This window comes from Nansenia antarctica (assembly GCF_963989245.1).
Source record: "Nansenia antarctica genome assembly, chromosome: 2".
NCBI classification, from domain to species: domain Eukaryota; kingdom Metazoa; phylum Chordata; class Actinopteri; order Argentiniformes; family Microstomatidae; genus Nansenia; species Nansenia antarctica.
This window is the reverse complement of record NC_137675.1, coordinates 20300257-20327494: the sequence shown is the minus strand read 5'-3', so window position 1 is coordinate 20327494 and position 27238 is coordinate 20300257. Positions and strand designations below refer to the sequence as shown.

At 43.0% G+C, this 27238-nt stretch overlaps 1 protein-coding gene and 1 long non-coding RNA gene across 2 annotated transcripts; both read left to right on the top strand.

The window, feature by feature from the left end:
- Window positions 1-289: 289 nt before the first annotated feature.
- On the top strand, window positions 290-17799 carry LOC308149930 (tudor domain-containing protein 5-like; the record flags this gene model as incomplete). Its single annotated transcript, XM_080522808.1, has 16 exons — window positions 290-412; window positions 856-1003; window positions 1107-1355; window positions 1603-1873; window positions 2373-2441; window positions 7785-8025; window positions 8146-8658; window positions 10982-11205; window positions 11795-11988; window positions 12406-12615; window positions 13126-13192; window positions 13432-13632; window positions 13770-13874; window positions 14044-14148; window positions 14536-14625; window positions 17617-17799. Exons 1-16 carry the CDS (start codon window positions 346-348, stop codon window positions 17797-17799), a joined length of 2937 nt encoding a protein of 978 aa, XP_080378934.1. The 5' UTR covers window positions 290-345.
- An 8007-nt stretch (window positions 17800-25806) lies between these two features.
- On the top strand, window positions 25807-26958 carry LOC308150502. Its single transcript, XR_013937260.1, has 3 exons — window positions 25807-25972; window positions 26497-26694; window positions 26817-26958. It is a non-coding gene; the product is annotated as an uncharacterized lncRNA (long non-coding RNA).
- Window positions 26959-27238: the final 280 nt, after the last annotated feature.

The window sequence follows — 27238 nt, the reverse complement described above, 5'->3', positions numbered from 1 at the left end:
CATAACTACACATAATTAGATGATCACACAGCCCCAAACGAACGTATCCACAAAGTATGAGTATTTTGTGATCGTTAAACTGCTGTTTATTATATCGAGTGGGTACTTGGGTACTCGGCTGCGTTCGTAAATTCGCTCTGGAAATCTGATCAGCAGTCATGGAATGCCTCTTGTCCAATCAATCCTACGAACGGACACACACAGACATCACTGTAAACTGTATGTAACGTCATATAAGTATGTCATAAATATTACAATATATCTTTTTTTCACAATAGGGTATCAGATTTCTATTCTGATGTGGAAGATGAGCACCTGGACACCATTATTTCTGATATCCAGCATATGTTTCCCAACTGTGGGTACAAGATGGTGCGAGGACATCTTCAAGGGAGAGGCATCAGGGTTCAGAGTATGTAGTCTGATTCAGAGTTTGGCAAACCTACAGCTATCTTGGCACCAAAGGTTTTATCACATGAATACATTTGCCATCAAGAAAGTTTAAATCATGTTTACATCCAATGGACAATCATTGAAAAAGGTCGATGGTGAAAATGAGTCCACAGCAGGATCCGTATATCATGCTTGAACGCTTGTGAACCCTGTTGGAATTTCCACACATTTTATGCTTTTATTTGATCTTCATATGAGTCCCATAGTCTGATGACGACTTTCAAGCATGACTGTATACAGTGTATTGAGGGAGGGGGATTTGGAAAGTAGCTTGTGTTGTTAGTGCAGAACAGTATACAAAGCTCCAAATCCCACAAAACAAGGTTATGTGATGTATTTTGTAACCATATTGTCCTTTTAAATTGTATTAATGATCACTGTTATTGGATATTATGATCATAGGTCTCCGAGTCCAACAAGCAATGAGACGCATTGACCCAGAGGGAGTATTGGAGCGTACATTACGTCTGAACACAATAAGAAGAAGGGTGTACAGTGTCCCCGCACCAAACTGCTTGTGGCACATTGATGGGAATCATAAGCTTATCAGGTATCCATAGATAATATTGGTCAGAAGTGATGAATAACAAGTAATTGAGAAAAACAAAATCATATTCATCATAAATGTGTCTCATTTCTTATGTTTTCTGAAGGTGGCGCATCATTATCCATGGAGGGATAGATGGTTTCAGCAGAATGGTTGTGTTTCTGAAAGCATCCAACAACAACCGTGCCGAGACAGTCTGTTCCCATTTTCTTGAGGCTGTCCATGCACACGGCTTGCCATCCAGGGTTCGCAGCGATAAAGGGGGCGAGAACTGGGATGTAGCAAGCTACATGGTGGCCAACAGAGGTATCGACAGACACTCCCACATTGCTGGGAGAAGTGTGCATAACCAGAGGTATTTCTTTCACAAGTAGTCATATTTCTGTAACAATACTCTGTAACACCTTACACCAATTACAATTGTTCAACACCTATTACCCATATTATTGTAATGGTGACCATGGTATGAAGCACTCTGAGGCGTTTGTATATATTTCATGGGTAGGGTTAATGAGCAGCCTACCCATGCAGTATATTTTGATATATGCATCCCTCTTTGTGGTTTACACCATACATATGGTGTATATTTTATCCCCCAACAGAATAGAGAGACTCTGGAGGGATGTCTTCATCGGTGTGACAGAGCTCTTCCACTCACTCTTTTGGCACTTGGAGTGTGAAGGACTCTTGTGTCCAGACGATGAGACACACCTCTTTGCTCTTCAATGGGTGTTCCTGCCCAGGATTCAGATGCACCTGGACTTCTTTGTCCAGGGGTGGAACCACCATGGAATCCGCACTGCCCGAAATCAGTCACCCATGCAGCTATGGCACAGGTTCCGAAACAGCCCAGGCGCTCCAGATCTACAGCAGGTTTCTATACTTTTTTATTAATCCTTTATTTAACCAGGGTAGTCATATCGAGACAGTAGCCTCTTTTTCAAATGCGCCCTGGCCAAGAAAAGCAGCACTTAATTAAAAAAAGATGTTGTTATTATTTATTTATACTATAAAAACATACAACATACAACATAAAATAACAACCAACAAGCAACAGAAACAGTGAGCGGATACACTGTTTTTATATACCTTTAAAATCATACCAAAATAGACAGTTGTTGTCATTGGAGTTTATTGGAAACAGTAGATCACTAATGGAAGATCCTTCAACTCATGCTGAAATAGGCTGACATTCTCATATTACATTGCTGTTAAAAATGTAACCGTCTTTTTAAGTGGTGCAGCCACTTCTATACATGACATGTGTCCGTCTGTGTGTGTCCGGTTGTAGCATGAGATTGTGACGTCATCTGTCATACAGATACCTCTCAAAACCAATAACCCTATCCATTCTGTTTAACCTGATGTTTAGGTGGACATTAACTACGGCATTGACTGGATTGGACCCAGTGACCCTGGAGAAGACGCTGCTGGAATTCAAGTGCCTGAGATTCATTCAACTGTCACGGCAACTTTCTCAGGCAGAGCTAGACCAGCTCCCTCATCCTGATAACTAGTGTTGTTCCGATACCGATACTAGTATCGGCATGGCCACCGATACGCACAAAAATGCTGGTATCGGTATCGGCGAGTACTTTACAAAAACGTTTTTTTTTTTTTTTTTTTTTTTTTTTTTTACTTAAGTTTTACAAAAACTTTACGAGTTTTACAAAGGTTTTGAGCAGTGCCAGACTAAGTGTTAGCAATAATTTTACATCGAGGTGAGTATGTGGCTCAAAAAACATGTTTTTTTGTTTTGTTTTTTCAAACGCCGTGGTATCGGATCGGTACTCGGTATCGGCAAGTACTGCACGGTCAGGTATCGGTATCGGTATCGGGATCAAAAAATGGTATCGGAACAACACTACTGATAACACAGTGAAAGATTATGGGGTGCACTTGTATTTGCAAACACTGGAAGTCTTGACTACCCTGTTGAGCTAGACTTTGGATGACATTGCTAGAGTCGTGAGGGACAGCTCTCCAGTGAAACACGGCAACATCCCCCAGCTTGTAGGCCTGGAGAATGGCACCGTGCTTGTTCAATGCTACGACTGGCAAAACGTTATTACTTATCATTACTTGTTTACTTGTGTTTGCACAGCATGTTATTAAAATAAATTCTGTTTCTGATTCAAGACTTTTTTGTATCATTAAAAGAATAATAGTTACAACAACCATAAAGCCTCCATAATGATAAGCTGGCTAATTAGCTTAGGTAATACCTTGCTAGGTAATAATGTTAGCTATAGCTATCTGACCCAGTGACTAACTGTTACGTCCACCAGGATCTGACCTCCATATCAACACTATCAGACCCTAACCCTCCATATCAACTCTATCACACCTACACCTGTCCACGGGCGGCTATTTGAATAGGCCTGATCTAAAGTATAGATAGTCGTGTGGAACAAAGGAGCACTTGAAGACAAAGGACTGCAACAGAGAATTTTATTTAATTTTTTGTAAAAAATTGTAAACATACATCATAATAACAATAAATTAATAAGAATAAATACATGTATACATTTTAATAAAAATAAAATAATGAAATACAACAGATCAGCAAACGAGATAAATAATCTACTGTTCATTCAGAGTTAATTGTATCAAGTGCTCTTTTATTGTTTTCTTGAAAGTGCATCTAGAATTAGTTTTACTAACATGCTTGGGTTAATGAATGAATGAATGGTCTTTATTGTCATTGATATAGTACCAAATAACGACATTTGGGAGGGGGGGCTCCCCTGGTGCTAGGAAAGAAAACTAAAAACAAGAAGGGAAAAGAGCTGGTTTACATAAATAAAGGCTATGTACACTGTCCACTATACTATACTATACAAATAAACACTGTGCTGTACTCTATGCTATACCTATTCTAACATTTCCTATCTCTGAACCTTATGTACCCGAGGGTTGTCATATTGCACATAGTGTTATTGCACATTCATTTAAAGTGTCGCAGTTTGCAGGTTTGAAATGTTCACAGTTGTGTTTCAGTATTGCACTTGATTTCAATCTAGTAGCTGCCATCAAATGTCTAGATTGTCCAGGGCCTAGAACCTAGGTATTTGCTGTGTTCAGGGCCTGAATGGCCCTGGGGTAGAAGCTGAGCTTCAGTCTGTTTGTCCTTGCGAACATGGTTAAGAGTTCCATCCTGTTATGGCTCTGTGAATTACAGTAGATTTGTCCTAGGTCTAGGAGGTAAGAGATGTCCTGAAATGGCCTGTCTGGTCAGATAGTTACTTTATACACACTACTTGGTCAGAAAAGTACTGTGGTTTCTGTGCCCCCTCGTTAATCCTTCAAGCAGTAAACATCGTTGTGCATGTGAGCGCATTTGGACAGCATACATGAGGGTACATCAGGGCAAGCTGCCATTTGAATCTAAACAGTGGCAATGTTACAGACAGTTCTATTTTTTATTTTTTTTTGCCATTTAGCAGACGCTTTTATCCAAAGCGACTTACAATTACGAATTACAGGGACATTCCCCCTGGAGTAACTGAGGGCTAAGTGCCTTACCCAAGGGCACACTAGTAGTGGTGTGGCTTCAGGCGGGATTTGAACTCACAACCTTCCGATCCCAAGTCCAACTCACTATCCACTAGACCACCACTACCCTACCTATTAACATCTACACAGTGGCAATGTGACAGGCTGGGGGTCAGGCAGGTGGAGTTTTAGCCATCACATGTAGTGAGGCCTATGACTCTGTTTCCATGCCCATGATAGTACCTCTCTGCTGGGCTGTGTGAGTAGCTCAAGCAGCCTGGTTCTATTGTTCCACATGTAGTGAGGCCTATGACTAAGTGTCCATGCCCATGATAGTGCCTCTCTGCTGGGCTGTGTGAGTAGCTCATGCAGCCTGGTTCTATTGTTCCACATGTAGTGAGGCCTATGACTAAGAGTCCATGCCCATCATAGTGCCTCTCTGCTGGTGCTGTCTAATGTTGTCTAATGTTACCTGTTACCTCCAAACTTCCTCACTTTGAATGCCAACCACCAATGGGGGTGGGGGGGGTTTGGGGGTTGCACCAGGAAGTGCTCTTGGTGACAAATAAATGCTTGCAATCAACTCAGAATCATGAAAAATGCCTAGTTTGACCCCTCAAAAGTTACTCAAGTCCAATTTAAGCATTTTCGAATTTTCGAAAATCGGTTATCAGTACCCCAACTTTGAGCAGTTTTTTATGAGGTTTCCCACAGGAGTTGAATTTCAACCTTTTAGGACATGTTATTACACACCTTTAGAAACACATTGGTGAAGACATTTCTTGGTAACGATTTACTTCGCAGATTGGTCAAATATCTGGTAAAATGCCCTTACTATTAAAACATGTAACGTTAGATATATATCGTTATACAGGGAGCGATGTATTTCTACGGAAAGGCTGATAGATTGTAGAATCTTCTTGTCGGTAAAACGATGGAATCAATCTATTGAGGATTGTGATCTTAAATGCGTTGTCATCTCATGGTGCACAGCAATGACAGCATACACGATTTGACAAGGAAATAGAATGTTCAACACGGGTTGGAATCTCTGTACTTGATTTATTAAGACAGTCAGCGAATGGTTCATTCAGCACAGTACCACAGCATCGGCATTCAACGACATCATTATACAGACAGGCTGATAGATACGAGTGCAGCGCTGTCTGGGGCTCCAATCTCCGCGTTTATAGATCGATATAAATAGATCAACATAATGCAGCACTATCATGCACAGATCAGCCTTAAAACATGTAACGTTAGATATATAACGGAGCGATGTATTTCTACGGAAAAGGCTGACTGACGCGGGCATTTGAATGGAATTCCGGGGTAGAAATATTCTCTGCCCCTACTGTCAACTGGACAAGCGGTGCTGCGAGCAGCAGCGGCCGGGTGAACTCCCGGTTCATCGAGTTTACGGTTAAAAGCATAACTTTTCGGGGTGTCAGCGCGGTGGTTAAGGGCTCAAAATGACCGTAGACAGATGGTGAAGTTAGCAAAGTGTGTACCACCTCCACAGCCGGTGTTATTCGCGGACAAAGACGGTGCATAATAGCGATTTTTGTGTTGTGCTTGTTGTAAATAAAAGTTATATGATTCATTGAAATGACATTAAACTAAGATAATACGATGGTCAGCATAATTTTTCGAATCTTTATTAATAAGCTATTACAGAAACTGTCGTCATCGTTGGCATCGCGAATCCTATGGCCGGAAAGGGCAGAACCTATGGGCGGATACTAATTTGCATATGGGCGGATACTAATTTGCATTGTATTTGCGAGTGCCATAATACCTACATCGGAATGGAATACAATGCAATGGAATACGCTGCGCTCAAATGTAATACACATGCAGAATGGAATACACTCGTGACCAAATACAATACACATGCTAGAATGGAATACGCTGCGCTCAAATGTAATACACATTGCTTTTATTTTGGCACAAACATTCCGTATTTTTGCATTGTATTTGGTGTTACACGTGTATTCCATTCCGATGTGTGTATTGCATTCCGATGTTTGTATTGTATTTAAATACGGCATGATACACCCTCCATAGGACATTACCAGTGTGCTTCATTGACACCACTTGAATAGAACATACTCCTACATTTACAGCTGAATACCACCAGAGGGTGCTACTGCTAGTGCTGATCATTCATCGGTCAATGCATTGAGGGTGAAATCTCAATCCAACTTTAAAATGTGTACTGACTGACCCCACTTCTAAACATATTTTTGATACTATTGAGGCTCTTTAAACATTAAGCACTCTATCTATGAATCTATCCATCTCCCCTCTAACTACCAAAATAAGGCTTGCCCACAAAGTTTCTTCAGGACCTTCCTTTAGTAAGTAATATCTAATATCCTTCAGATGCAACCTTTTAGGTGATTCTCAAAGTTATAGTAGTTAATATATATATATATATAGTTATAATAAGTATAGTTATTCTGTCATGACTCATGACTGAAGTCAGTGTGATGATGACGCCAGCTGTCTGTCTCATTAACACCTGCACGTTGCTGATTCAAGACTGAGGACTGTTTCATAACATTTCAAAAATCTTATTTGAACGTACTGTTTCATGAATAATAATAATCTTATTTGAACGTGCACAAACCCTCATGGACAACCGTGTCTGAATAGAGGCTGGTAAAGATTATATTATTATATTATATTCTGCAAGCTGCAACTGTCGTGCAACAATGTTGATAAGACAGATGTACCATGGTCGCTAACTAGCTAGCTAGCTATGAAGTCAATGTCAATGCTGGGTTGGGGTTAGTTAACCTAGGTTAGGTTGGTTGGGGTTAGTTAACCTAGGTTAGGTTGGTTAGGGTTAGTTAACCTAGGTTAGGTTGGTTAGGGTTAGTTAACCTAGGTTAGTTAGGGTTACGGTTATAAGGTTACTCGCTGAAGTGTGAGAACAGCGACTTAAAAAACACTGCCAATACGTGTCTTTATTTGACTTTTCTCTCGTGAATCGACTTGGCTGAACTGTTATTCAAGTAGTGAGTAAGTTGCTTTGCATCCATAGAAGACACTATTGGCCAACAAAATGGATAGATAACTTTCTTCTCTAAATTGCTTTGCAGATTCGAGTTGACTTGGTTGGACTTAAAAAAGAATACCTTAAAAAAGAAAAGAAAAGAACAGGTCGTGAGTAACTAGCAGCCTAAGAAACATGGGTTTAATTTGATTGTCACTATAACATTTTGAAATGTTGTTAGGTTTGTACTAAAGTATCTGTTCTCCTCATCTCTCCTTGGTCTGACAGTTGACAGGCAGGATGACCCAAGACCAGAAGGTCTCGAGGCTGAAGAAGGATGTGCGCTCCCTGCTCATATCAAGCAAGCTAGGCCGGTCCCTGGACCAACTGAAACAGGACTACATCAACATGATGGGCCACCCTCTGCCTCTGAAGGCCCTGGGCTTCAGCAATGTGCTGGACATGGTGATGGCGATGCCTGACGTGGTGAACGTGAGGTATTTGAGAGACGGCAGCTTGGTGTTGAAAGGTAAGCCCAGTCTTATACTTTGACCTGCACAGAGCACATGGATGAAATGAAAAACAATGACTTCATTCCATCCAATCCCTTTGCTTCTCTTTTTCCTCCCATCCCGTGGTCCCTCTGCAGCGGTTGTGGACGACAGCACCAGAGGCATGGGGGAGCTGGTGGCCAGGCAGCGCAACCTCAAGATGAAGAAACCCTGCAGGGGCGGCTTCTTCTCCCCGCGCTACAGAAAGCCGTCCTCCATGGCGCCGCCCCGGCGGGCCCCCGCGCCCCCGGCCCTGCCTGCTCAGCTCCGGGCCCAGCTCGGCCAGCTGCTCACCCAGGGGCCCGTTGGCCTGTCAGAGCTGGAGGCTGGCTTCGCCCGACGCTTCGGCCGCCCGCTGCGCGTCACCGACTACGGCTTCTACTCCGTCACGGAGATGCTGGCGGCGGCGGCTGACCTGGTGGCGATCAAGCAGAACCGGACGGGCTTCCTGCTGACCCTAAAGGTGGCGCCTGCCAAGGGGCCGCTGGCGGGGCAGGTCGGGGTGTCGATGGCGCCACGGGTGACACCAGGGAGAACGGGACAGATAAAGCCACCTCCACCACAGCAGAACCCCTCAACAGACACACCAGGGAGGCCGGTAGGAGACACAGGTGGGTTGATGCTGCAGTGGATATAGTATAGTGTAGTATAGTATATATATAGTGTAGTGTAGTATAGTGCAGATATATCTGTGTAGACAGATAAGATGGTATGTTTTCTGTTCAACATTGGTTTTTCTTCACATTTCTTAAAACATCTCTCAATGTATCCGTTTCAAGCACCTGATGTGAAAGCAGGCATACATTATCAATAGTGTTGTTCCGATACCATTTTTTGATCCCGATACCGATACCGATACCTGACCGTGCAGTACTTGCCGATACCGAGTACCGATCCGATACCACGGCGTTTGAAAAAACAAAACAAAACAACATGTTTTTTGAGCCGCATACTCACCTCGATGTAAAATTATTGCTAACACTTAGTCTGGCATCGGGTGTTTGGTATCGTGAAAAGTATCAACAAAAATCAATTAACCAACTCAATCAAGGTACCATTTGGTTCTGTAACTAATCATAACAGCAGGGCCGGCCTGTGGGACTGGGGAGTGAAGGCGGTGTCGCCCATCAAAAGAAGAATGTGGCCAGGTACTAATATATGTGAAGGCACACGATTTGTCAAAGTGCAGTTCAATGAATTTGTGAAATCACTTCCATATTCGACTAGGTTTGACACGGAGACTGGCCCGGACTTCTTCCGAGTTATTCCATCCGGGTAGTTTTGAAGCCTGACAAGCAAAGAATGCTGCTAGGGTTTAAACATTCTAGTCGGAGACTCCTAGCAAAGTTTCTAGCTAAACGCAAGTAGACTTAAAAGTTCTAGACACTGGTTTTTATAACTTTGACAGTCCGGTGTGTGCTTCATGAAACGGGGTTGGTTTTTTAGCTACCATGCATTGGCCAACAGAATTAGTTACCCTGGTGAAAAGTGGGCAAACGTGGCACCATTGTTGAAATCAAAAGTCAAGAACGATAGCTAGTTATTAGTTGCGCGTATAACATTACATAGCTCTTCATCCCCAGCAGTGCCTGTCGCTTTGCATGTTCTGTTCATTGAACAGTAGCAGCAACTCAACCACACACTGTCTGTATGAGTAACGCCGGTAAAACAAAACGTACCTTTCTCTGCCACATAATCCTTAGGGGCCATGCTTGCCGATCACAGGTGATGATATACTTGTTAACGGGACTTGTAAAATCCTATTTACTTTGCTCAACTTTAAAAATGGAATGTTTCTCGTGTCTTCACACCGTCACCGGAGACAATTCATTCACCGAGTTGCGGGACGCTGTGGGTGCGTTCGTAAATTCGCTCTGGAAATCTGATCACCACTCAAGGAATGCCTCTTGTCCAATCAAATTGCTTGGTCCCTTTATGACGTTGATACCACTGTGCGCTCCAGCGTTCTAAGAGCGAATTACGAATGCAGCCTGTGCAAAACGCGCATCACAAGTTTGGTATCGGGTGTTATTATTTGTTAGTACTCGCCGATACCGATACCAGCATTTTTGTGCGTATCGGTGGCCATGCCGATACTAGTATCGGTATCGGAACAACACTAATTATCAATATTGCAATTGTTTAGCACTTGTGTCCATACTGCTCATTCAGTGTCCCTGTTTTCTACCGTTAACTATACATGGCCATGAGGGTGTGGTGTTTTAGTGGATGGTGAGTTGGATTGGTGATCAGAAGGTCATGAGTTCAAATCCCACCTGGGAACACCACCACTAGTAGGCCCTTGAGTAAGACCTGGGAACACCACCACTAGTAGGCCCTTGAGTAAGGCACTTAGCCCTAATTTACTGTGTCTCTATAATCTGTAATTGTAAGTCGCTTTGGATAAAAGCGTCTGCTAAATAGTTAAAAAGTAAAATGCATCCTATCGATTCTGTTCAGCTAATCCCACTGCATTCTCACATTCTTGAGAGCCATGTGTCCCATCGGGGGGAAGGGTCATGTGAAGATAGGGGCAGAACTGAGTACTGTATCTTATAGCAGAACTGAGTACTGTATCTTATAGCAGAACTGAGTACTGTATCTTATAGCTGAACTGAGGACTGTATCTTATAGCAGAACTGAGTACTGTATCTTATAGCAGAACTGAGTACTGTATCTTATAGCTGAACTGAGGACTGTATCTTATAGCAGAACTGAGTTCTGTATCTTCTGTATCTTATAGCAGAACTGAGTACTGTATCTTATAGCAGAACTGAGTACTGTATCTTATAGCTGAACTGAGGACTGTATCTTATAGCTGAACTGAGGACTGTATCTTATAGCAGAACTGAGTACTGTATCTTATAGCAGAACTGAGTACTGTATCTTCTAGCTCATGGTCTTGTAGAAACGCAGCACCCTGTTTTTGGCCAGGGGCTGTAGAGGCCGACAGCCCCACAGATGCTGAGCAGGGTGAAGGTCTGAACCCCTCCAGCCAAGGCTGCCATCTCAGCTGTGGGGCGTTGCCCTGGGAGGGCCGGAGAGAGGAGGGCGGCGAGGAGGAGGAGGAGGGCGAGGAGGAGGAGGACTCTGCCTCCAATGACACAGACTTGAAGTCAGAGACAGACCTCCGCTTCACCACCAAGACCTTCCAACAGGTGAGAGAAGAGACCCATCTGACTCTAAGATGGACTTCTTCTGGTCTAAGAAGACATGGGCAGCTGGTATGTCTGACTCAGGTCTAAGAAGACATGGGCAGCTGGTATGTCCTACTTGCCCTTTTGTTCAAGGTGTAATCCATAGCTTCTGCAATGAAAGCTGGACAAATTCATAGACAATTGAGGCTGAAACCAAAATGCATTCACAAGAATAGATGTGATCACCTGTCTGTCTGATCACCTGTATGTCTGATCACCTGTCTGTCTGATCACCTGTCTGTCTGTGATCACCTGTATGTCTGATCACCTGTCTGTCTGATCACCTGTCTGTCTGATCACCTGTATGTCTGATCACCTGTATGTCTGATCACCTGTCTGTCTGATCACCTGTCTGTCTGATCACCTGTATGTCTGTGATCACCTGTATGTCTGATCACCTGTCTGTCTGATCACCTGTATGTCTGATCACCTGTACATCTTCTTTAGAGATTGTAAATCTTTGAGAACCTTCATTCAGTCCTCAAAGCCTCTTTGTGGTGACACAAGTAAAAACACAAGTGTGTGTGTGTGTGTGTGTGTGTGTGTCCAGGTCCGGTCCAGTCCTGGGAAGGTGGTTCCTCTGGACGCCCTGCGGGGTCAGCGCTTGAGGGCTCCCACGCGCAGGGGCCCCCGGGAGCTGATATCTGTGCTGGTGGAGCATGTGGAGTCACCCAGCAACTTCTACATCCGCTTCAACGAGACCCAGGAGGCCCGCGCCCTGGTGGACATGATGATGAAGATGAGGTGAGGAGACGGTGCCACTCAGACCGGGAAGGAAACATGAACAGGAAATTAATGGTTGCCTTGGTTGTAGTCATGCTGCAGATGATCAGATCTCTTATCAGGTCTAATATCTCAGGTAACCACATGAATGACATAGTAGCTGGAACGTAACCCTATGGTTAGATCAGAGTACTGCATCTTCACTGGTCAAATAGAACCATGAATAGAATAAAAAATTTAATTATAATAATTCTTCCTTCTTCTAGCATTGCGACTGCCAATGGCCTAGCATAGATCTTAGCATAGATGATTTTTTCTTACAATGACTGATGGATAGATTATTCACTTACTTAAATGTATTTGTTTGAAGTCACTTTGGATAGAGGTGTAAAGTAGCCCAATGCTGTCAGAGTTTGTGGGACCATGTCTTCCTCCTAGGAGCTGCTACACCTGTCCTGAGGTGGCGGAGCGCTACGCCCTTCCCTCAGGCTTCGTGCGTCAGGGCCAGGTGTGCTGCGTGGATCCCGGAGACATGTGGTTCTACCGCGTCGTCGTCCACCGCATCCTCAGCCAGACCCAGGTGGAGGTCTACTACGTGGACTATGGGGACCTCACCACTGTGGACAGGACCAGTCTCAAGTTCCTCAAGTAGGCTTCTTCTGGTCCAGTTCAGACAGACAGCAATGTAGACAAGTAGGCTTGTTCTGGTCCAGTTCAGACAGACAGACAGCAATGTAGACAAGTAGGGTTCTTCTGGTCCAGTTCAGACAGTATGCATCAATGAAAGTCAATGGGCCGGTTTCACAGACAAGGCTTACGGCTTCAGTCCTGAATGCGTGTGTCTCACGAACAAAGCGTGAGACTTGGCAGCTCTGTGTGTAGGTGTTCACTCTGTGTTTCATTGTAGCTTGGCTCTCTAAAATAAAGCTGATGTTGAGAAGCTGTATGTGACAAGAAAGCAGTCTGGCCCGTAACGATGTCGTACTGTGTCCGTATGGTTTGGGTCGACACCATAGTGTGGGAGACTGCTTCTTGCCACATACTGTAGTGTAAAGTCAATGTTGCGTAAATGTGACGGTCATTTTGATGACAAGTGTTTAGACCTCCTTGTCTGTGTTGCTGTCGTCTCCCTCCATCTCTCTGGTTTCTCACCCCAAGGTCTTGTTACTCTGAGCTCCCGGCACAAGCAGTCCCCTCATCGCTCACTGGAATCAAGCCAATGGGTGTAAGGCTCCACACAATCTCATATCACTCTTATTGACCACCAATCTCCCCAAGCTTTTAACACTGTACTGTTCCCATAGAGTCCCATTGACTTCCATAACCCACATTTACATTCAGGATAGCACTCTCCCATTCAAAGCGCTTTGAGTTGCATTCATGTACGAAAGGCGCCATATAAATAAAGTTTTACTTTACTTTACTTACTTAACAATATTAAAAGCCAGTGTTTTGGTGTTCCAGGGCAGTTGGAGTTTGAACGCCACCAGCTCCTTCCAGAAGCTGTGCTGTGAGCGCCCCCTGGTGGGAGCCCTGGACAGCTATCACACAGACTTTCTGCAGGTCTTCCTGTGTGACACAAACACAGAGGAGGACGTGTACATTCACAGTGTCCTGCAGAGCCAGGGCCACGGGATCTCCTGTCCCCCTGCAGTCAACTCAGAGGTCAGTAAGGCACACACACACATATACACACACACACACACACACACTTGCATACACATACTGTATATATCCATTCAACAACAATGATCCATTGCATTCATCCATTTATTCTGATATATTCTTATCTCTCCTTTCAGCTGTGTGACCAGTTCAACCCTGTGACCCTCTATTTGGGAGAAGGTGTGTTTGATGAAGGAATGGAAGTAGACATGGACATGGACCAAACCCCTGACACACCCCAGGTGAAGAGCTCCCCTTTCCCCATTCTAACAATACTCACACCACACACACACACACACACACACACACACACACACGTACAATAGATACAAGCTTTCTTCATATAACATATCATTGTTAGATGTGCTATTTCTGTGAGGGTGCATGTGGTGAGCGATACGTGTGTTTTAGGCTGCAACCCGCCCTGCTGTCGGGATCAAAGATGAAGTGGAGGAGCTACTTGACCTCCCAGAGCTGGAGTACATCGAGGTGACACAGGTCAACGTCAAGGCCCAAGTAGGACCACTGACCCTGTATCACGCCCTCAGATTGAACAAGAGTGTGAATGTGTACAATAGATAATGCATGTCTATTAAAAGTAAATCAATTTGATTATTATAGTTTTATAATATTACTCCGACCTTCTAAAAGGGTGTTGTATTGTTTAATGCACAAAAAGTAATCCCAACAGTACTTTTTCGGTATTGTTTGCCCTGTTTTATACTTGGCATTGCCGTGGAAACACTGGCTCACGTGAATTAGAACAACGTTTTTTTTTATAGTTACCATTATAGCATTATACCTTTACTCTTGTTTCTCAGTAGCGTATCTGATGGCTTATCAGACGTCATATCCAATGCCTTAACTGTTCTATTGTGTGTAATGTTTTAATTTTGTTAATAGGACCAGGGGTGGACCCCGGACCCCCCCACCCCAGAGGTGGTACAGCCCAAGGCAGCCCAAGACCTGGGTTACCATGGAGACACAACTGAGGTAAGGACACAGGCTTGACTGTGTTTAGTCGGTGATATCCTAAAATGAAACACACCGTTCCCTGCCTAAGTAATGGGACAGTCAAGTGTTTTTTAGTCTCTTGACTCTACACTCCAAAAGTTTGGATTGGAAATCAAAAACAATAACCATGAAGTTACAGTAGAGATTCTCAGCTTTTATTTGAGGGTTTGTGTATGGACTGGTTTCACTATTTCTCTCGGTTTTCTTTGAACAAGACTAAATCCAGCCAGTTCCAAACAGTCGTTATGAGAAAGCTCATTTAGTTGTCCCAGTCTATGCATGTACACTACCGTTCAAACGTTTGGGGTCACTTAGAAATGTCCTTTTTTTTTTTTTTTTTAAAGCACTGTTTTTTTCAATGAAGATAACATTAAATTAATCAGAAATACACTCTATACATTGTTAATGTGGAAAATGATTATTCTAGCTGCAAACATCTGTTTTTTAATGGAATATCTACAGAGGCCCATTTCCAGCAACCGTCACTCCAGTGTTCTAATGGTACATTGTGTTTGCTAATCGCGTTAAAAAGCTAATAGATTAGAAAAATCTTGAAAACCCTTGGGCAATTACGTTAGCACAGCTGAAAACTAGGGATGTCCCGATCCGATATCGATATGGCATATCGCTGCGATATTGGTCCTGAATGCTGGATTGCAGATCGCACCAGAAAAAAAATAGGCTTCGATCTGCATGGCCGATCTGGCGTGTCACTCACGTGATGACAACAGTAGTAGTCAGTGGTCACATGCAGGAGAGTTGGCTAGTAGCAGTGGTGTGCCGTCAGGGCCAGCAAGGCCTTCTCTGCTGGCCTAAACATCATCAGAATATACATTTTATTTTAATATATATTTTCCACAATTATGTATTAATGATTCCCCATAGTCTATTCTCTTCATTTCATAGCTTTCCTCTTGGTTGCGCTGCTTCCAGTCTCCGATTGAGATTTGGAGGGCTGGCCTTTATGTTAGAGCTTTTATCCAATCAAAATGTGTTGCTAGGGGGCTCAAAAATCTGCCCGCCTTCACATTAAACGGTGCTGCGGATTCGACCTGTAACTTAACATTGGAACGAGAAAACCTGTGGCGTACCTAGTAAACCTACGTAGATGCGAGCAAAAGCAACAACGGCGCCTGCTGTAAGGCTCAATGATGTCAGCACCCAGCATGTCTTTTGATTGGATACGCACTATTGCTACGCACTATTGATACGCACTATTGATATTCACTATTGAGATGCGGAACTATGCCGGTAGATGTGAAACGTTTGAAAGTGCGCAGGGAAACGGAGCCTCACAACGAAAGCTTTCGTTGACTGATCGATAATACTGATCGATTGTGTCCTGTTTTTGGGTAAACAATAACTTTCATTTAGGGGACACAATGAAAGCGCCAAGTCCACAAACAGAGGAAACTACGTTGAGCTTCTTTCTTTTCTGGCTGAAAACAACCCAGATTTACATTACCACCTGTCCACAAACAAAGTGTTTACTGGGACGTCAGGCAAAATACAAAACGACCTGATTTTTGCTATTACTGAAGTGATGGAAGAAGAGATCAAAATGGAGATTAAAAAGGCACCCTTTGTCGCTATTATGGTGGACGAGACGACAGACGTGGGTAATGTAGCGATCTTAAAGATGTTAGTTTAACACTCTTCATTGTAAATGCGGATTTATTGATTAAAAATGCTTCGGAAATATTAATATAACTCTGTTGTACTTGTCTGACTATGTTAAGGTGATGCAACGCCCGGTTATACTGTGTTTCTGTCTAGTTTCTAGAGCCATGGCGTCATAACGATGGTATTAAGAGGTAGAATAATTCAGGTAGGAATGTGTCGGACATCACTGAAGGCCTAGGTGTGAAATGCACCGCCCGCCACTGGCTAGTAGCTACCTGTTTGTAATGAGTCTGACAATGTCATGATGCTAGCTGGTGAAATCATAAACCATTTGCTTAAGTAATTTTTCGGTTATTTACATAGTCTGAAACTACAGATGGTAAGCTTTCAAATGATGCGTCATACATTGAAATCGGAAAAAAATTCAAGGTGACATGAGTATTTGAATGTTGGTGCACCGAATGGGAATGCGACAGGAGAAAAGTGACTGATCAAACCACAACAACAAACGCTGCTAGCGGCTAACAGTGGTACATCGCTACAAACGTCTAACTGCGTTTTTATATCATCACACAACATACTGAGAGAACATGGACATGCTAAAAACACATAACTACACATAACTAGATGAACACACAGTCCTTGCTTTTGAACACGTCCTAAAACGAGAGTATGTTTACAAGTCATTATCACTTACTGGTAGCCTCCGAAAAACGAGAATAGTTAATCCAATCCACAGATTATAACTGTTTTTTATTATATGGACTGGGTACTTGAGTTGAAAAAAAAGAAAAACAGATATTGTTGACACCCCTTCGATTTCTGGTCTCACCAGCAGCGTCACTAGGCTACACTTTTAAAAAGGGTCCTATAATTGATTTGCCATTTGTAAGGGAAGATAAATAGAATAAAAACCTGAAGGCACTAAAACTAGAAAATCAGACAGTAACTCTTTTTTTCTACAATGCTGAATGCTGCTGTCTAAATTGTTTTAACCAGTTGGTCACTGAGTACTGCAGAGTACTGTTTTTGTTGCTTGAATAAAGGCTGGCATAGCCAACTGTTGCTGTGCTCCTTTCCCTTCTTGTCTTTTTAGTTGTTTTTTTTTTCTTTCCTAGCACCAGGGGAGCCCCCCCTCCCAAATTTCGTTGTTTGGTACCTGTACTATAGCAATGACAATAAAGACCATTCATTCATTCATAATGATGCTAGAAAACCCCATTGAAGTTAGCCTCATGAAGGGCATGTACATTTCAACCCTGCAAACCCAGTGGTAGATGGTTACCACTAATGATGTTAACACTGAAGAGATCTGTCCTCTCTAAGGGATTTTTATGTCCTGTCCAGGTGTGTGTGTGTCAGCCCCAGCCTTCTGGGCAGCCTCCAGCTTCATCCAGCTTCATCTTCCCTCTCTTCGGGTCGGGGGAAGTGCTCCATGTCCGTCACCCCTGGCATTTCAGCCTGGGCCCATCTGCCCGCCTGGCGGCCGGGGCACACCTCCTCCACTGGTCCCCCCACAAAATGGACTGAACCCCCCCCGCACACGCAGCGCTCCTCTGCATCCACTGCATCTGACTGCCTGGCCCATCTAGACCAGCCTCACATCTTCTGACTGCCTGTCCCATCTAGCCTCACATCTGACTGCCTGGCCCATCTAGTGAAGATTAGAGACAGAGCTGGGTGAGGTAGACGACTCTGAGGCTAGAATGAGAGGAAGGAACCACATGGAACCAGTTCTGTTAAATTTATTATAATGTTAATAAAAATGTAATAAAAATCAGGTAAGAGTTTGTAATGTTCATGATTTCTATTACGCATAGAGACTGTTTGGGTGGTAATGTTCTATCAATGTCATGCTGCAGGTCTAACCACGACAAAGAGATTGTGTTCATTTGATTTATTCTCTGCATGTTATTAGAGAAGGTACATATGATCAAATGTATTGCATCTCCAAACTGCTCCTAATTTGAAATAATTGATACTACATATTAAACCACTGAGCCAGATTATCTACTGTACGGCTTTGCTGGCTGATACGTGTTTGCTTATAGGATCACCCTACAGAAGGCGTGGGCAAACCTTTTGGCTCAGGGGCCACATTTGGTCTTGAATACCAGGTTTCTCATTCTCATTTTCAGACTATTTTCTTTTTGATCAAGGTTTTTTTATTTTGTTTTCCGCAAGACTATTTTCTAACGGCCATATCCATTTTTTTCTTTTTTAATTCAGGCCTCAGAAAACAGGCAACGGGCCACAGTTGGCCCGTGGGTCGTAGTTTGAACACCCCTGATCTACTGGCTTTTCTGGCTGATCCATGTTTGTTTATAGGATCACCCTACAGCCTGCAGCTACAGCATTCCCAGAATAGGAGGGTGGGGGACTGAGGCTAGAATGAGAGGAAGGAACCATATGGAACCAGTTGTTCTGGAGTAATAAAGGATCGCTAGAGACAAATGTGAGCATGTTCCCCTTATTTCCCATTCATTCCAGATGCTGTGGGCGTGACTTACAGAGCATAATAAGGAGACGTTTCTCATGAATGCCTCACACACTGTGTATATGAAAAGTTAGGATTAAATGAAGATATTATTTTGGGTGTAAAATGGGGATGTGGACATTGCTGGAGTGAAAAAACAGCAACTAATGTGGCCCTTGAAACAAGTCTCAGTAGAGAGTGCAGTATACTCATTGTACAGCCACATATGCACCTTGTCATGATACCATATCAGTTATCAATCAAACATGTTGATCACTGTTCTCTTATTGCAAACACATACAGTACAGTATAAGTAACTCACCGATGTTTCCCCTTTTCTTGCTAAATGTAAGAATTGAAACACTCAATCTTAATGATAAGTCTAACAACTTAAACTCAATATCTATAGATGTATGTTGTATAGCCTCGCCTTCAAGGTCGAGTCACAAAACTGATGCTCTCTTCTCTCCTCCATTTCTTTTGATAGAGAAGTTACTCCTCAGACTAAGGGGCTGGCATCGCCATAAAACGTGATCAGTGGTTTGGTTCAAAGTGTTAACTCCACATGTGACACACGATCCACTACATCCACTTGTTATTCACAACAACAGCTTTGATTTAGAGATAACATCTTACTTAGAACTATTAAAGTTTTTTTGTAGTAGTAGTATTTGTGTATTATTTCCTTTATTCATATTCATTTTTGCAAAGGAGGCTACATGTTTCTCTGTTTATATATGTAGACATTATGATCACTATTATGTAGTATCTATTTATTTCCATAAATTATTTCTGTTTACTTTCTCTTCCCATTCGTATGATTATTATCTTTAGCGCCTGTGTAAGGTACCTGTTTTACGTTGTGAAATAGATTCACTGCTCAGTCTCACATTGTGACATAATAAAATATATAACAAATAAAAGAATATATTGAACTATCATATCACATTATCATCATAATATTATGCCTTAAAGCAGAAAGATCCATGAAATATGTGGAATTTATCTGGGTACAATTCAATTTGACAAAATACTTTGGAATATCAGTTGTTTCTAATGAAAATACTGCATGAAGCCATCTTTTAAATTCATAACATTTGCTATAACATACACCCACTGAACACTTTATTAGGAACACATCTATTATACCTGTCAACAGTCCAAGCTGGTGGAGGTGGTGTAATAGTGTGGTGAATGTTTTCATGGCACACTTTGGGCCCATCATTCATCGCTTGAATGCCACACCCTATTTAAGTATTGTTGCTGACCTTGTGCATCCCTTCATAGCCACAATGTAACATCTTCTAATGGATACCTCCAGCATGATAATGCACCATTTCACACTGCAAAAGTTGTCTCAAACTGGTTTCAACATGACAATGAGTTCAGTGTTCTTCAGTGGCCTTCCCAGTCACCAGATCTCAATCCAATAGAACACCTTTGGGATGTGGTAGAACAGGAGATTCACAGCTTGAATATGCACCTGAAAAAGACTGTGCAAGAATTGCATGAATGTCAACATGGACCAGTCTCAAAGGAATGTATCCAACAGCTTGTGGAATCAATGGAACAAATAATTGGGGCTGTTTTGAAAGCAAAGGGAGGCCCTACCCAGTATAGTGTATAGTTAGTATAGTGTTCCTAATAAAGTGAATGTATATTTGATCATACCGTGATATTTCATATTTCACTTTCATGTATTCAAAAGTTCAACAGGCTTGCACTGTTTATCTGTGGGCTAGAAACAGAAGTAACGTGAGAGAGGTCCTTGAATGCAGCCCTCTCAAAGGCATGTACCATCACTTCCTTGTACTGTACGGTAAACACAGGTCTGGCAGGTGTGGCTCTGAAACAACAAGGAAGTGTTTTTCACAAAAATCCCTCCTCTTCCAGTCTGTAGTCATTAAGAGTCACATAGACATTGGTCTAAACAGTTCTTATCAATACATTATTGGCCCAAACAGGCCACGGTATACCAATAAGGAAATAAGATAAGTTAAACATAGTTCCTTTCATGGGACCTGAAGGTTGATTCATTATATTAGATTTCTATGGACACTTGCTAGATTAGATTAGATTAGATTTATTGTCCCAAGGGGGAAATTCATTTTCACACCACTGTACAGTATACATACGTATATACATACAACACCATATAACACAGACAACAACAGACAGTACTACACATGACAGATACACAAGTACACACACTCAGCGCGGTCTATTATTAGGCAACAATGACTGCGGGGATCAGGCTTTTGCCAAAGCGAGCCCTTTTGCACCTTAGCGTTCTGTACCTACGCCCGGATGGCAGTGGGGCGAGGTACAGATTGAGTGGGTCCCATTTTATTGTGGTTGCAATGCGTGAGATGGCCCTGTTGTTTAGTGCTGTGAGGTTGGGTGTGGGGAGTCCAATTATCCTGGCTGCAGTGTTGGTGATGTGTGTGAGTTTGGCCCGGTTGATGACTGTGAGCATGTTGAAGAAGCAGGAGGAACAGTACATGAGGATGGGCTGGATAATGCTCTGGTACAGTAGTAGGAGAAGAAGGGGGGAAACATACAGACCTTTAAGTTTGCGGATGACGGATAATCTTTGTTTGCTCCTTTTAAAGATATCGGTGGTGTGTTGGTTGAAACTTTATTATCCGGTGTAATTCCCAGGTATTTAAAACTGTCGACCATTTCAACTGCTTGGCGTCAACATCTTTCTTTTGTTTTACTCACATTGAGGTGGAGATGGTTGTCCTCTCACCACTTAGTGAAGTGTGTGATGGAGCTGTGGTAGTCCAGGGCGGAGTGGTTGTCTGTGAGCAGGGCAAGAATGGCTGTGTCGTCTGAGTACTTAAGTTAGGTAGTGATGGGTGATGGACTGGTGCAGTCGTTGGTGTAGACTTGTGTAGAGGAATGCGCTCAACACACAACCCTGCGGTGCTCCGGTGTTGATGGTGAGTGCAGGTGCTAGCGATGCTATGGACAATTGCTAGGGATGCTATGGACAATTGCTAGGGATGCTATGGACAATTGCTTGGGACACTTGGTTGGGATGCTATGGACACTTGGTAGGGACACTTGGTAGGGATGCTTCCTAGTGGCTAGTGCCCTTGGTAGGGACACTTCCTTGTGACTAGTGCCCATGGTAGGGACACTTCCTAGTGATTAGTGCCCATGGTAGGGACACTTTTTAGTGACTATTACCGATGGTATGGATGCTTCCTAGTGACTAGTGCCCATGGTATTAGCCCTAATGTAACCGCCCCCCCCCCCCTCCCCCAAATACAAGTCTACATTGTATTTTTGCAATATTAACAAATCAAAAACTAAGGACCAAACTAATGACCAAACAAGGACAAAGCATTTCTGGATGAAAAAGAACAGGCAAGTCTATTTTCTGGAGGTGTGTTTTTAAGAGGGCTAGACTTGCACCTGTTCACCCTGACCCCAATTAACTAGCTGCATTGCTGCATTGCACAGCTACTCTACATGTCCTCTGGTGAGGCGTCACTCTGCCTCTCCCGGGCCGGCCTGGGCTTCTGTGCTGCTGGCTTCTGGGACATCTTTTAATTGGTCGTTGACATCTGAAGGTTCGGTAGGTAACTCCTCCATTGGTTCCTCTGTTGCGTTAGTAGGAAGTGATGTGGAGTTTACGTTGACATCTGGCAATTCCACCTGCTAGAAACACAAGTGATTTTGTTTCATCTATTCAATACTTCACCCTTTTGAGAAATTCTGCATGACAACAACCACAGGAACACCAATAAAAGTAGAGTTGATTTACCTGTGAAACCGTCTCTCCTGTTCCCTCCTGACTAGCGGGCTCTGCCTGTCCTTCCTCCATGGCCTCCTCCTCTTTTACTACTTCTTCTTTCATCACTGGCAGACATTGCTGGGCCGGTGGTTCTGGGTCTTTCACTGGTACTGGAAGAGGTTCTGGTTCTACTACAGGGGTTGCAATGGGTGGCTCAACCTGGGTTGTGAAGAAGAAGCATGGTGTGAGAGTGGAAAACAGTGATAAGGAATGAGGGACAGTGTTTCGTTTAGCATTTTAACAGGAAATATGTTTGTGACAATAATGGTTGCCATCTGTGTTCCCTGTGTCTATTACCTCTCTCTCTCTCTCCACGACAAAATCATCTCCCTTTAAAATCCAAGATCTCTTCAATGTTTAAGTGTACATTCCTGAATAACTTATTCCTTTTGATTCCTTTCTCCTGTCTGTATCATTCTACATTCCTTATTTATTCAACCCTTCAATCAGTATATGTATATTTATGTACAGGGATGAGGTAGAGCAACTGAGCAAGCTGTGCAAGGTTAACAACCTGCTGCTAAAGCAACCTGCTGCTAAACAAGTCAAAGACCCAGGAATTCATCGTAGACTTCAGGAGGAAAAAGTCCGAGAAAAAGTCAGAGATCCAGCCCCTGCTCATCGACGGAGAGAGCGTGGAGAGAGTCTCAACCCTCCGATTCCTGGGACACAACATGCGGGATGACCTGGCCTGGAAGGACAACACTAAAGGCACCATCAAGAGGGCACAACAGCGGCTATACACCCTGAGATGCCTCAGGAAACAACACAACAAGCAGGAGATACTGGTGGCCTTCTACCACGGCGCAGTGGAGAGCATCCTCACCTTCGGCATCTCCAACTGGTTCCACAGCTGCAGAACAGCGGAGAGAAACGAGCTACAGAGAGTCGTGAGAACAGCACAGAAGATCACCGGCGCCCCCCTCCCCTCTCTGGAGGAGCTGTACAACACACGCTGTCTCAGGAGGGCCTCCAAGATCTCCAGGGACCCGACCCACCCTGGGCACGTACACTTTGTCAAGCTGCCCTCGAACAGGAGGTACAGGACCCCGGCCGCTAAGACAAACAGACTGAAGGACTGCTTCTACCACAGGGCCGTCAAGGCCCTGAACACAGAAAAGGCCTAAGTTCTGGGCCCAGGACAGTCCGGACGGATTGTATGGCAGCTAGTGCTGAGGCACAAACATGTACATTTTCAAGCCTGCAAACTGTGACACTTTAAAATAATGTGAAAAAATACTCTTTGTGCAATATGACAACCCTAGTTGACTATCTGTGCAGTATAGTAGAGTGGATTGTGTACATAGCCTTTATTGATGTAAACCAGCTCCTTACCTTCTTGTGATTTTATGCATCTATGCTTTTTCTAAAATGTGTTTTCTTTTTCCTTTCCTAACACCAGGGGATCCACCCCTCCTAAATTTCGTTGTTTGGTACCTGTACTGTAGCAATGACAAATAAAGTCCATTCCATTCCATTCCATGTAAGGCTAGTCATATATCACTTGCTGGCGTATTGTCATTGTCAAGCAATAAGGGTCCTGGCCCAGACCCCATGAAACACTACCCTCAGAAACCTTTAGAATCGTACCAGCCAGGATGATAGACAGGATAGCTAGCCTAGCCTAGCCTAGCCCTTCTGAACATGATGGATAGTAGCATATTATAGGCCTAGTTAATGTCTGTTATATGTTGTTTTCTGTCACAGTAACAATATCAAAACCAACAGTTTTAAACTGGTTAGTTCAATATAGATGATCTGATGTCGTTTAATCAACAACAACACAAATCAAGGGGGCTACTCGTGTTGACTCAATAAGACATGCGCTCTGCGCTGCGGGCTACATTTGATTATGTAATCATCAACGAATATTATATAACGAACGGATATTTATAATAATAGGCCTACAGTATATAATGTATTATTATTTTTATTCTGAGCAGTCCCATTCTGCTTGTTCAAAGAATATAATATAAAACGCAACACAACATATTATCAGCATTTGTCAATAAAAAGTGATTCAGTTAAAACATGACAGAGCTTTATAAAGGAAAGCATTATACGACACGTATTTACAATGTGGTCCTATGAATATGGGAGTGTCTGATGATGCTACTGACCCATACCTCTTCCTCTTACAGCAAGGGTGTGCCCCACCCCACAAATACCACCTAATCTAAATATGGAGAAAATAGACTATGTGTACCAGAGTATAGTCAACTACACCTGCGAAGAAGGGTATGATCAAGTCACATAATTGGACAGCCTAACGTTGTCTGTGTTTTGAAATTCTATCCCATGTTTTACTCAGTTGAAGAAGCTGTGATGATTGGATGCTGTATGTACAATGGATGGTTGGATGGAAATATAGCTGCATGACAGCGGGCTGCATGTGTATGAAGCCGTCTCATATATGACAAGATATTGGCATGGACCAGTAATAACCTGTAACAGCTGAGTGTGGTGGTCCACAGGTATATTCTGCATGGGGCCAATAGCAGTGAGTGCCTAGCCGATGGGACCTGGAGTGAACCGACACCTGAATGCAAACGTAGGTACTACATCCACATAACCTATGAATATTATTCATATATACATGGATATTGCTTATACAAGATTTAGACTATGGATACATAGGCTACTTTTGGACATTCCTATGAGCACAGTAGACCTACATGTGTATGTATGCGATATGATTTAGTCAGACTTTCATAATGTGGTTCTATTGACAAAAGTCCATATGCTCTGCCAATCTATCTTAGTTGTAAATTCTCTCTCTTCTACCAGCGGTTACCTGTTGTCCAGCTCCCATCCCCAAATATGGAACAATGGTCTACGACAATACGTTGAAAGATGAAATCTTTGAGTATGGCTTTGGTGGGACGTACGACTGTCTGCCACCGTTCGTCCTGTTTGGCAATGTGAGAGGGTCATGCACCGCTCACGGCAACTGGACTGAAGCACCTGAATGTAAAAGTAAGTGTAAATAATTAGTCATGCCTTTTATCTATCAAAGAATACAAAGTCATTGCACTCCTTAAGGGCTCTAATTTCCGTGGGCCAAAAAGTGGCTATATTAAAAGTAATATTTCTAGTACTGGAAGTACTGCAACTAGCGTACCCAAGAAAAAGTATACTTAAGTGTACTGAAAATAGATTGCAGGAGTAATTAATATGATTACAATATGTTTGTGTGTTTCTACACTTACTTGAAATACACTAAAATACCTCTGCCTCTACAGTTGTGACCTGCCCTCCTCCGAGGGGCATATGGAACGGTTACATGACCACCAGGGCAAACAGAAAGCACAGCTACAAGGAGAAAGTCAGATACAGCTGCAACCCAAACTTTTCTCTGGTTGGGCCTGTCGAGACTGAGTGTCAGGAGACCGGGGAATGGTCACTGAAGCCAGTCTGCAAGGGTAAGATCATGGATCCTGAGTAACACTTGTTAAGAGGTAGTGCATAAGAATTGTTTTATTGTTTAATTGAACTTATTTGGATAGCTGAGCTAGTTCTGATCTACCGGCCAGTTCACAGTCTGGTCCCTGTAGCAGAACCCTGTTCAGTGCCACAGTGAGGGTTCTACTGTACTTGGTGTCAAGAAAGTTTTTTAACATAGAATAATGTAAAAAATATCATTGGTTTCAAAGCCATGTAGAGTATTTCTTTGCCTGGCTGCTTTATTATTTTAGAGACATTTCTGATACATTTTATATAAACTGGTATCTCAACTATGTCTGCGAAAATATCAATGTCATGCTTACTTAAAGGTCTACACAGCAGACCATACTCATGTATGGATAACATTGCTGCAATATTCTATTTTATGAAAATATATAATGATTTAGGCAGGCGTTTCGCAGATGGTGTCACTTCTCGTCAACAGACAACAAAAACTGTTTTGGACCCCTTTTCCAAGATTGTCTTCCTCTTTGGTTTACAGCCCATTGTCCCATTGACGTTAAGAGAGGAACGGTTCTCTACATTGGAAGGAAAGTCTCGGTTAAAGACCTGGAACCCAAACAAATAAATCATTTAGAAATGATATCTTTCTACTGCAAGGACAAGGTCAGAGAGTGTGGCTATCCTGTGTCAACGCAGTGCATCGATGGAAAACTCAACATCCCAGCATGCTTTGATGGTGAGATTTATTCCAGGGGTCCAGTATTCCAGGGTTTCTCACAATTTTGCCTAATCGTAACCATATGTGTGTGTGTCTGTCTGTGTCTGTGTGTCTGTGTGTGTATGTGATTTCTCTCCTAGAACCTGGATGGGTTCATTTTGACTGGTATTCAGGTGCCCTCCCTTCAGAAATGCCCGCTTGTTGAAGCACAGAGACGCCTGATACAGTGAAATGAGGAGAAGACAAACAACTGTTCATCTGTCTGTGAACTGAACATGAATAAAACTGTCTGTCCTATCATTCACTCAGGATGTTTCTATTAAAAAACAACCATTCGAGATTAGAAAACGCATTGGAAGATTCAAATTGAAAAAATGAATAGACCATGATGCATGGTGTTTTCAAATATGTCACAAGGTGTCAGTGTTGCATATCTGTACTGGTATTCTACATTTCTATATACTACACTGGACGTTTGTGCGTCCTTGCGTGAGTCCATGTACGCATACACACATGCACTCACGCGCACATGCCCAGACCCATGCACACGCACAGGCACATT